General features: G+C 39.2%; 1 protein-coding gene across 1 annotated transcript in view; it reads left to right on the top strand.

Annotated features, from left to right (window-relative positions):
- Positions 1-12983, top strand: part of ntn1b (netrin 1b) — an 82364-nt gene that overhangs the window by 49756 nt on the left and 19625 nt on the right. The window contains exons 5-6 of the mRNA XM_088343221.1: positions 8439-8588; positions 12756-12809. Of these exons, the coding sequence (XP_088199347.1) occupies positions 8439-8588; positions 12756-12809 (204 nt within the window). The remainder of the gene's footprint in view (positions 1-8438; positions 8589-12755; positions 12810-12983) is intronic.

The raw sequence follows: 12983 nt of genomic DNA, 5'->3' as shown, positions 1-12983 counted from the left end.
TTAACTGAGTCACTCTGTGTGATGTGACATTTGTCAATGTTCACAGCAGTTTTTGAGAATAAGTCCCGGCATTTAGAAGGACCAATGACTAACATTTCAGTCTTTTCAGAGTTAAGACGCAAGAAGTTGAGTGACATCCACTCTTTTATCTCAGTGAGACAGGCCTCCAAATTTCCACAGTTTAGTGTGGAAGATTCCTCCAACGGAAGATATAGTTGAGTGTCGTCTGCATAGCAATGGAAGCTGATATTGTACTTGCGAATAATATCACCTAACGGAAGCATGTAAATGTTGAAAAGTAGGGGGCCGAGCACTGAACCCTGCGGAACACCGCAGGTAACATTAAAGGGCTCAGATGTCGTTTCACCATATTTAACACAGTGTGTCCTATCTGAGAGGTAGGATTTGAACCACGAGAGGACAGCTCCTGAGAGACCAATCCATTTTTCCAACCGTTCTAGTAGGATATTGTGGCGCACTGTGTCAAAAGCAGCACTAAGATCCAGCAGCAGCAAAAGTGATGAAGCGCCAGAATCCATTGACATTAGGAGATCATTTGTTACCTTGATCAGAGCTGTCTCAGTAGAGTGGTTAGCCCTGAATCCTGATTGCATGGATTCAAAAAGGTTATTCTCCGATATGAAAGCATTCAGCTGCTGTGCCACTACTCTTTCGAGTACTTTAGAGAGGAAAGGTAGGTTTGACACAGGTCTGTAATTACTTAATATTTCTGGATCAAGGTTGGGTCGTTTCAGTGTGGGTTTAATAACGGCGGACTTAAAAGCTGCTGGAACTACACCTGAGGAGAGTGATGTATTTATAATATTTAGAACTGAAGGCCCAAGGACGCTAAAAAGACTTTTAATAAGTGAACCTGGGAGCGGGTCGAACTGGCAAGTTGTCGGTTTGGCCGCATTCACCACTTGTTTGAGATCATCAAGTGACAGTTCACTAAAACCGGCCATTTTCCCAGGGCAGCCACCCTGTCGTGCATCTGTAAATTTCAGTCCTTTAATACGTGTGGTACTAACAATATCTTTTGCAATTTCTTCCTGTATGCATTGAATCTTCTTAGTGAAGAAGACCATTAAGTCCTGAGCAGAGTGTGTCGAACTGTCTGCGATAGGCTGTTGCCTTGTAAGCGATGCTACAGTGTCAAAAAGGGCTTTGGGGTTGTTCTTTTGAGACGCAATCACCTTCGCAAGGTAGGCCGATTTTGCAGAGGCAAGGGCCGCTTTATACTTTAACAAGCTGTCACACCAGGTTTGATGGAAAACCTCAAGCTTGGTAGCGCGCCATTTTCTCTCCCACTTCCTGCATTCTTTTTTAAGGGTTCTAGTTTCATCAGTAAACCAAGGTGTGCGTCTTTTAGGACGTGATTTTAGTTTTATGGGCGCTATTGAATCCAGCACACTAGTCAGGGTGGTATTGAACTCATTCATGAGTGAGTCAATCGAGCCATTGTATTTAGGAAAGGACGCAACTGCTCCAGGAAGGAGTTCAAAGAGCTCAGAAACTGTGCCAGTGCTTATATTGCGTCCGCTAGATCCCTCAGCTTTATTAACTTTACATTTAGTTAGCACCTCAAATGTCACTAAATAATGATCAGAGATAACAGTAGTACACGGTAGCACCATAATGTTTGAGGTTAAAACTCCTCGAGTCAGAATCAAGTCTAGCGTGTTCCCATTTTTATGGGTTGGCAAATCAACCAGTTGAGTAAAACCAAATGCATCAATTAGAGAACTAAACGCAATAGTAAGTGAACTGTGTGGGGAGTTCATATGAATGTTAAAGTCTCCCATAATTATAATTTTGTCTGCATAGGTTACTAGTTCAGACAAAAGTTCAGCAAATTCGTCTAAGAAAGTTGTGTATGGCCCAGGTGCACGATAGATAGTTATTACATCAATTGACAATTGAGGGGACCGCATCACAAGAGCCTCAAACGTTTTGTAATTATTAGAGGTACGTGTATTAAATTTGAGCGATTTTTCAGAGATTAGCGCAACACCACCACCCCTTTTCAGTGTGCGTGCTATATGACTACTCTCGTAGTCTGGGGGAGAGGCATAATTTAGCGCTAAGTGCTCATCCGGGCGTAACCACGTTTCACAAAGACCCATACAGTTAAGTTTATAATCACGAATAATGTTATCAACAAGTAAAGCTTTTGGAGCAAGCGATCTAATATTTAACAGACCAAATTTCAGCTTTGCTGAATCATTTGACTTAGCTGAACTCTTTGTAGTCTTTGTCGAGATCTTCAAAAGCTCCCGGCGTTGTGGCCGCTCGTGAGCGCTGAGTTCAAAGCGTCGGTTGTCCGGCGAGGAATGAATGGTGGAATTAGTTACATCCTCGCGTCCATCTTGCTGCTTGGACTTCACACGCTTCACACATCTAGCTGCACGGCAACCACGTTTCTGTTTTCTTTCTTTACGGGGCCGCCGCCGCCGTTTTTTAAGAGGAATAGCTGTCCACAAGGATGCCGGGTCTCTTTTAAGTTCGCTCGGTATATCATGGGCGGTATAAAAAGTGCCCGAATAATCGAAATTTAGACGCCCACCCAACCGAATAAGTTCGTCCCTACTGTAAGTGTTTTTGGCCACACATGTGTCCAAAAGTGAAAGCAAAAAAGACAAGAGAACGGCAATAAATAGAAGATTAGCTGGAGAGCTCGCCGCAAGCATGTATCCATGCGCAGTCGCCATCTTGAATGCCAGAACACACAAAATCGTCACACCTTCATAGAAGCATCGAGGGTCAACCTTACCAAAAGAGAATCTACGACTGTAACAAAATAACAACGATAGACCTACAAATAAAAACAGCGAACACAAAAGTTCAGTCAAATGAAGGGTCTTTGTTGTCATTTTACAAAAAAACATAGAAATAAGAGGGCTTCTCCTTTCGTTGTTAGAAAGCAGTTAGAGAGCGTCTGGATTCGGGTTAAGCCAGGTCTCCAGGATGATTAAAATACGACCGTCCTAAATGTAGCGGTTGCCCACCAGTGGTAGCTTCAGGTCATCCGTTTCACGGGTAATGGATCATAGGTCAAGAAATATGTATTTATTTCACATATAAGAACATTCTTTTCGGTTTTTGATATTGGAAAATCACAAAGCAGATTTCGTAGGATGTTAGTTCCTTTTTTTTGACTGTTAGGGTCCAATGTTGTTCGTTGTTTTGGAAATTGCATAATTATCCTATCACTCAATCATGTCGCTGTTCTTTGAATTCCACACCCCTATGGTTTTTTTTTTGTAATCTTTGTAAGATTTACTACTAAGAGGGGGCTCAGAGGAGGGCTTGGGAATGGGATGTAATTATCTCCTGGTCCTCCTTGCAAGTTCAAAGTCTATTGATGTCTTCTTTCCATTTTTTAAATGTCTACTACAATTTAAGTTTAACACATAACACGAGACTCACCTAGAGGGAGCTGACATGATTGTCCGCCTGGTAACAAAAACCTTGTGAAATACTGGGCAAAAAAAAAAAGATTAGAAAAATGGTGCGGTTTAGTCACTTTGAGTCCCTGAGTTTGTAATCTTCTTTGTGCCTTGTTGCATTAGTTTTGGGTGCACCACAAAATACAGCACATCTGGTGGTCAATTTTTACACAGTGCATTTATTGGGTGCAAAAAAATGCCCATTTTGGACACATGTCTCGCATTTTAATCACACTCTTATGATTACTAATTGACAATTAATTTACTAATGTGCAAAAATAAATACATTTTAAACTAGTGTGGAATTGTGTGTTGAGACCCCTGAACCAAAAGGTGGTTCAATTGATCATTTATTGTTGGCTACCATTTCAGGCTGTAAAGAGCCCGTTTCGGGTTCCACTACCACCAGTCATGCTAAAAATAAATATTACCCACAGCTTAAGTCAAAGCTCTTATAAAAACAGAGCGAAGCCTTAACAGCCCCCTTCCCCACACTTATCAATGGGCCCTTGGAGCATTGTTTAAAGCCACCAGTCTAAACATTTTCACACATTTGGAGAGGACTTAATTAATTATTGAATCTGGCGTCAGGTTAATGTGAGGTGAGTTTTTCCTCAGCCTGATGATGAAGCGACATCCATTGATGTTTGCAAAATCTCTCTAAACAGCAGGATCAGTAACCAGACTTGCTCCGAGACCCTCATCTTTCTGAAGCCAGCTGGCTGCTTTTGTATTAAAGCCAAACTGAATTTTCTCCTGAGGTGACCAAAAACAGGCCAACTTAGTTAAACTACTGCTATTTATTATTCACTTTTGTCACTCATCCCGTTCCGCTTTTGTCAAATACAGTCTAGTTTACTCCCCAATCATCCGCACTGGTCGAATTGTGACGAATGGACTCTCGGAGAATTAGAGGTAAGATCTAGTCCACAAAAATCCATCCCAACCCAACCGAGGCTCACAGTATTAAAGAACACCCAGCCTGAGCCTGACCATTTAACTTCATATGCTAGACTGAGTGCGAAGAAAACCTGAAATTTCATATTCTATTTATGAGGACTCAGGAGGAGGAGAGGTGATTTATTATTACAAATCAAAGCCCGTCATTTGTAATGAGATCTATATCAAACAAGACGGTATAAACATTTGCTTCTTTTATTTTATCTATGTGGCGGCCCGGCAGCTTTGTGGTTAGTGCGCAGCCCCACGGTGCGGAGTTTGCATGTTCTCCCCGTGCGTGCGTGGGTTCCCTCCGGGCAACTCCAGTTTCCTCCCACATTCCAAAGACATGCATTTCAGGTGGATTGGCCGGTCCAAATTCTCCCTAGGTGTGACTGAGCAAGTGAGTTGTCTGTCCCTTTGTGCCCTGCGACTGGCCTGCAACCAATTCAGGGTTTCCTCTGCCCACTGCCCGAAAATGGCTGAGATGGGCTCCAGCACCCCCCACAACCCTAGTGAGGATAAGTGACGCAATGAATAGATAAATGGTTTTATGTGTGTCTGCAGAGGTTACATTACCGCAAATTTTTCAAAATGATGGATTTTTTTAAGAGTTGAAGGGAAAATATTAAGGCCGTCCGTCATTTTCGACAGGTTGAAAATTAGATACTAAACCACAGCAGCAGTATGTCCTTAAGAATCAAGCGCAGCACTTCGAGAGAGAAAGAGAGAGAGAGAGAGAGAGAGAGAGAGAGAGAGAGAGAGAGAGGCAGCGAGACAAAGAAGAACGATGACGACACGTCAATTTTTTTTATTTTTTTTTGTATCCTCACTTCGTTTTAGTGTACAAATTATTAAACATATATTCGTTTTGTTTCTTAAAGTTAGCCAGAGAGAAGCCTGGCCCGACCTGAACGTAATGATTGACATTTTAGCCCTGACCTAGCCGGAAATAAGGGTCAGAACTTGGGCTTGGGTTTAGGATCTAACTTCTTCTTTGTTTTTCTTGTTCCTTCCAAATATAATCATGTCTTTTACGACAGATTTACCATTTGTTACCCCTTTGTTACCCGGGCTATCATATCAGACAGATATGGTTTTCATAATCAACCCTCAGGAGGCCGGAGATCTTCTGGCAGCGGCCCTTTTAAATTCCAAGAGCTGCTACAAAAATTTACAGATGGGCTGCTGTCTGCTATTATGGCTGGCGCCTCAATAATAGCCTGCCAGATGGCATCAGGACTTCAGAAACTGATGTTGATTAGAAATGGAGGCTCAAGAGTCACCTGTTTGGTTTAGCTTTTAACCAGTTTCTTTATCATATATTTTCGTCCAGACTTTTTGTTTATTGATTTGATCATTTGTTTACAGTATCATTTTTTTCTATGTGTATTAATGATTTTTTCTGACTATGGTTGAGTACATCTGTTCATTGTCAGATTAATTGTTCACCTTAACCCATTCAGCTCCCCTGATGACTTATGCACCTGCTCAATTTCTTCTTTTACTGTTTGTGCCACTAAGAACTCTAGGCCTTTTGTTCAGAAACAAATGTGCACTTATATTGGTTAACTCGCTAAATAATATTCACATAAATTGGTCAATATCTATAAGGCCAAGTCTCTGGCAAGAAAATATACAAGCACAACAAAGGTTTTTAGTATGGAGGATACAACACCGGTACTTTATTTATTGTGATGAGTGACATTAATTAAATTATGTGCTAATCAAAGGGGCTTACAATTTCTTAAACACTGCCGTCATCTCCTGGCTTAAATCATCATTGCAGTCTCTGTCAAGTTTCTCATGTTGCACATGCATTTCTTAAACACGTTTGAATGAATTCTCCTTTTTCATATTTTGGGGGATTTGGGTTGGTATTTGTAGTATACTTGAAACAAACCTACTCTTACGTTTCCCATTTTCATGCTACACTAACAAAAAACAAAGGGACAAAGATTAATATCACTCACCAAACCCCCCCCCCCCCCCACCCCTTCCCAATGTGATCTGCCCCAAACAACTTTGGTAAAAGTAAGATAGAAATAGTCAAAAAAGTAGTAAAAAAAAGCATCAGGGCTCTTTGAACTCAGTTTGGCATTTTTAATGCATACTTAATCGAGAAAGTATTCTACTTTTAACTTTTTAAGACACCTTTAGTACCAAAACGTTGTTGTGGAAACAATGGCTAACGATGCTGCGTTATTCGTGCTGTCAACCCTTCCAATTGGTCACTGGTCATGTAAACCAGTGTTTCTCAACTGGTCTGACATGAGTACCCACCATTCCACCCTAATGACAAGCTGCAACCCAAATCAAGAAAAAAAAATCCACTTCTCAAACGTAACGAATGACAAGATTGTGCAGTTAAAAACAGAGATTGCAGAATATATTGCCCTTTTTTTCCAAAAACAAAATGAACAGCAAAACCAAAATGTACTGTAGATACTGGCATAAGCCTAGATCTCGTATACGCCGACTCTCTGAAACTGCTTTAAAATACTAAACAAATTCAAAATATTAATAAAGGGTGAACATAAACAATGATAATTAATTAATCATGTCGATAATAAAGATAAATATACTGATAAAAAGCTTTAAACACATTTTTTAAGTATTTACTGTACCTTCCAGTAGCGCTTCCATGGCAAACATTCATATACCATTTTGTACATAATCATATCCTTATTGGACTTGATCGTTGCTGTCACTGTTCATTTCCTTTCCCATTATCCCTAACTTTTTTGGGAACCATTATTATGAGCAGAAAGGGGAAATAAAACCAACTCACTCACAATAAAATGAGATGTGGTCGCTCTTACAAACAATTGGGAAAGCGCCATTTGATTGACCAGGAAGAAGAGATTGCGGAGGGCCATGTCGCTATCTAGCGTTAAGGAGTGTAATTGACCCTCTGTTTTTTCTTTCCTTAATGGCGTAATTTTGCCAAAGCACTGAAAACGGGTCCTCGACACACATTTGGGTCCCGGCCCAGCAGTTGAAGAACACTGATGTAAACTGATTAGTCGAAAAACGTAAATCCTGACTCAATCTGACTATTCCCTGCATGTTAACATACCGGATTAAATTTCTTTGGGGAGGGGTGGGGGGTTTGCAGTACCACGTTTAATCATAATACTGAGACGGTGATCTCTTTAAATCATCTTATAAAAATTGAAGTAGAGCGCAACACTTTCAATGCTTATAATAAAGCTGGATCTGCACATAAAACTCTGCGTCTCGGTAATAAAAAGAGCAACATTTCTTACATGGAACATATGCAGTCTTCCAAGCTAACCGCCGAATATGACTTTGAAGCGAATTCCACTTAAGCATTCACGAGACGCATTATTCAACCAGTGTTTTCGAGGACGTCTACGCCAAAAAGCTTCGCAATGAAACTCAATCTGAAAAGCGTCAGACGTGCCTGACCACATTCGTGTGTGCAAGAGATGTTTAAAAACAGGCTGATACCTGCAGATGCTGGGATGCCGGAACACTTGATCAAATAAATGCAAAGCGTGGAAAATTATTACAGTATTCATATCTCTTTTTTTGTATCTGTATTTTTTCTTCAACTGGTCAAAGGTGAGGAGCTGTTCAATTATAATAGTATATTTCATTAAATTTCCATTATATGGAAGAATATTGAGTGTTCGTTTTACAGTTTCAATGGCTTTATTGTTTGATTTTAAAAATGATTAAGAAGACATGATGTTAACTTGAATTTGCACCCAGTGCTCATAGTATCAGCAGACCTAAGAATTAAAAAGAAAGGAAGAAAGAAAGCCATCTTGTCTATTGGGAAGGGCCCGGCATGCGCCTGGAGTCGCTGCCTACACATTTGCAACCATGCGGCTTGCGAAAAAACAAAGAACAAGCCGCACTGCATTTAAAAGCTGCAGTGTTTAAAATGGAGTTAGAAATGAGTGGCTTGTAGTCCAGCTTTACGGAAATTGCAGTGACAAGAAGAGTCGCGTTTCTATTACTCAGGCTTACTTATTGTTGCACCTTAAATAAGAAATTCCTGTCTATATTCTTTCTCTCCAGCGTGCGACTGTCATCCTGTCGGAGCCGCAGGGAAGACATGCAACCAGACGACTGGTCAGTGTCCTTGCAAGGACGGGGTTGCCGGAATCACCTGTAACCGATGCGCCAAGGGATACCAGCAAAGTCGCTCTCCCATTGCACCCTGCATAAGTAAGCCCGTTTCTCTACTGACACAAGCTTCGATAGATGTATAGTAAATGCACTGCATTTTATAATGCTTTTCGTTTTATCATTTTCATTACTGACTGAACAAGTTTAAAGCTAAGGGTTGCTTGAAGTACTTGAAAATGCTTGAATTTTAATGACGTGTTTTCGAGGATTGAAAAGTGTTTCAATTTTGGGTGAAGTGCTTTTAAATGCTTGAAATTAGTGCCATGTGTTTTAACAAGTCTGCTTATAAATGACGCTGACACTATGGGGGTTTCCATTTGCTATTTAATTTCTTCCTGCCTCAAGATTAACGGCAGCTTACATTGGTTTCTATGACATTTTCCTACAGGACAAGTGCATGCTACACCTAAACAGGGCACTATGAAATGCGTATTAGTGCAAGGATTATGTATCAAATATGGACATTTATTATGGGCCATGCAAAAAACAAGGTAGCGTTTTCCCAGAGGTAAATGTTAATGAGAAAAACTACCTGCAACTGAAAATGTAAGCTACATATTATCATAATATTACGAAACACTCATATGGGGAGACGTTTGTCTCAAAAGTATATAAATATGCGTTTTACATATCCACAAATATATTTGCGAATTATTTCAGATCTAAACATCATGTCTTGGCAAATGCACACCCAAGATTAAAAATCAAGTATACAAATCGCAGATATTTTTTCGATCTGCAAAATACCTAACTAACATTGGATTTTTTCTTCAAATGGTACTGAAGAAATTAAAAATTTTAAAAAGGCGGTGAGCCCAAAAACAAAATAAAAGCCATTAAAACACAAGAAATCCATGAATCAGATAGACCACCAGATAGATGCCTGAAAAATCAGCTGGTGTCTTTCTACAGAAGTCAAATTTACAGAAAGCCATCTACACAAGTACTGAAAGAATACTTGTATAATGACTTCACATACTTCTTTTTAAAACACCAGTCAGATGAAAGCTTTGAAATGTCAGAGAACCTCCAATTACAGTCAGCCTTCCCTTCTTTTCAAGATCATTTTGTGCGCTCACGAGTGCCTAAAACGTGCAGGAATAGGGCAAAGCATTAAGTGGTCATCTTACAAAATGCAAACAGTCTGCAGATACTAATACATTTATTAAAACTTTGAGTGTGGTCTCTCACTGTTACAAGGATCTGTGGTTTGAGATCTCACCCTGTAATAACTTGATTAATGACTAAATGATCCAATTTTGGGATCAAAAAGTCTTGTTCCAGCTAAAAACCGACCAGTATTGAATGATTAATTTGATAATTTCCCCCTTATTTTAATTTCCCCTGAAATATTATTAATAACAGGCAGCCACTTATGGTTGGACCATTTTGGTTTGGATCTAGGCTCAGACCCACCATTCATAGTTTGCATTTACCACCAGAGGAGCACCTTATGCTATTGCAGTGCTTCTCAATTATTCAAGTTTTCAATATTTATACACAAATTGTGGAGAAATGCCTGTAAGGATATTCTATAACATTCACTGGTTATATTTTTTAACATCATCAACAACAGAGTAAGACATACAGTTGGAGTAGATCAGGGGTTTCATAGTCCAATGGATGGAAGGGCCAAATGATTAAAAGTTCGTTATTGTCGTAAATAATGGTTTAAAAACACAGTGCGAGGTATGTTTTTTGTAAAAATGTTACAAAATACTGCAAAGAGAAGTATACTGACATATTTATAGCCAGAGAAGGGAGTGGTTACTCTACGTGTGCATTGCCAATATCTCTATGACTTACCCAATCAAATTGCTCTGGATGCTCTGCTGGCATTAATGGATGTTTACAGTTTGTTCTGTTGGTTTTCATCATAAAGTATCTAAACAGTGAACATAATGAGCTCCCATATAAAGGATCTATAGCAATGTATGCCCCGTATATACTTGTCCGAACTAAAAGGCCTTTTAGTTTAGATTTGGCTTTGCATGTGCATACATGCTTTTCACACCAACTAAATTTGAAATGACACAACTTTATCTCAGAGTCAGATGTACTCTTGGAAAGAGCCATATCTGGCTCGTGACCCCTAGTCCAGTGCAACCACCGGGCCATGGACCAAAAAAAGTTATTGACAACTATGAACACAATACCTGAATAATGTTCACAAGCTATTTATTTAATGTCCAATTTCTCATCAGATAGACCACATAATCAGAAATTTATGGCAGCCCGGATTATACATTCAACGGGCCGCATCTAGCCCGCGGGCTGTATGTTTGTCATACATGTAGTAAATGAAGAAACATTGCTCCCTCTGCTTTGCTCTTGCTAAATTTAGCTAGTTTCTTCTGATAGTTACTCATGTAAGATGCTTTAGCTAGCTATAACTAGCTATTCTTGTCTGGGGCCCATGCTAGTTCCTCTGAACTTGACTGTTCACTTATTTTTTCACCCACTGTAAATAATACTGCAAAGTAATCGATAATGAGCTTGCCACATGTCCTTTCCCTAAGAGTTCTTGAAAATAATTGCATTGTAAATTTTACTCACCGGATATCACTGAATGCTACCAAATGAACCTTTATAACTGCTTTATTTTACTTAATATGCCATTGAAATATTTTTTTTTTCAATTGAGAAAATTACCTTTTAACTGTATTATTCCACTTAGAATATTGCAAATTGTTTTTCTTTTTAAATTGAAAAATGACAGTAAGAAAATTAAAGTAAAATATTAACATCCCAGGTAAAATGGTTCTTTTGGCAAAAGAGTTTGATTAAAAAAATGTCACTGTCTTGAATTTTACTGGAAAAATGCAAAATGTGTTGTGAAAAAGTACAATTAGAGTAAATAAATACATCATATGTAGTATGACTGAGCAAAACAAAATATAAGCATTACAGAATTGCCTTTTCCCTTCATTCAAAAGAAAACGTTCAAACTTGTAAATGGAACAAATTACTATTGTGGTTTGCATTGTGGTTTAATGGTGCTATTGTCAAAATCCCCCGCACTGTGGATTTTATCACACTTGTGAAGACATCTGGACTTCATAAATACATATTATGTACTAAATAAATCACAGTGCTTCATCGAATTGTAAATATTTTTCCGCCCAGTAAAAGCATGGCCTTTTGTTGGGCCTTGTTTTTCTTAAAAATAGATTCACAAATCAAAACCTTCTGAAACCACAGTATGCTCTAATTATGAGTTCATATACTTATACAGTTCTTCCAATTAAATCAACCCGAATTTTCACATTTCATTTCGCTGATTTAAAAAAAAAAAACAATAATCCACCTGTTATTGTTCTGTGCTTCTTTTTATTTGTGTTGCGAAATAAATTCAGTGCCCCACCCGCACAGCACTGAGTGCGCTACCTAGCACGGGGCAGAGTGCCTCGCAGAGCGTGTCTCTGGGCTGCTCTGCGCAAGAGGGGGATTGAATTAATCCTCCACCGGGCAAAACAATAGAAAACATACACAGAACAATGACAGGTGGATAGTCCAAAAAAAAAAAAAAATGTCGCCGTATATCCTTAGTCTGTCTTACTGCGAGTAGGTACTGTTTTGTCTGTGTACAGTTTATTATCGCTTTGTAAGGAGGACTTCCAATCATTAATAGGTTGACAGGTACGAGATTAAGAGACTGTTGATGATACGTAAGCACTGACTGTATTCATACACTTTGAAGTAACTATAACTTTAAATCAACGCAAAAAATTACAGCACAATTTATTTATTTACTTTTGCTTGTAGCAGTTTGCATGCGCGAACTGAACGAGCTGACGCTTGCGATAAGCAGTCACAAGCGGTCTGTAGTGGTCGCCTCTAGAACTGCTCGTGAATTGTATTCTCATTGGTATACAGTGATAGATTTTGGTTAAAAAAAAAACCTGTAAACTGATATTTGCGTGTTTTATAGGTGCTCGTTTCAAGAGTTACCACTGTAAATTCGATTCTCTCGTGGCCCTGCCATTCGACAACAGTTACAGCTTTTAAACAAAATTCATTTACAACAGACGCTTGGGCCTGGCCATGAAGACAAACTCAAGTTTAACCACAATGGTGTAATTTATGCACGATCGGAGATATGTTACTTATGGTCCAGGGCTGGAAAAAGAGCCCTGATGAACAAAACACATGTTGACATTTCTCTTTAAATGACGATGAATGACACGCTTCCTCTCTGTGCTGCAGAGATCCCAGTTGCATCCCCTACATCGACTTACAGCAGCTACGATGACACGTCAGGTCAGTAACCAGGCAAACATTCAACTTCCATTTTTTTTTCCTTACACAGAGAAATTTGTTGTTTTCTTATTTATGGATTTCATGTGCATATGGTCATGTTTACTATCCAATAGCCTGTATTTATGTATTTACCTTCTTATCAAACATTACAATTATCAAAAGTCTGTTTTCATC

This window comes from Urocampus carinirostris, chromosome 1 (genome assembly GCF_059441175.1).
Source record: "Urocampus carinirostris isolate Australia breed hairy pipefish chromosome 1, RoL_Ucar_1.0, whole genome shotgun sequence".
In the NCBI taxonomy this organism is placed as follows: domain Eukaryota; kingdom Metazoa; phylum Chordata; class Actinopteri; order Syngnathiformes; family Syngnathidae; genus Urocampus; species Urocampus carinirostris.
This window is presented reverse-complemented; position numbering and strand designations above follow the sequence as displayed.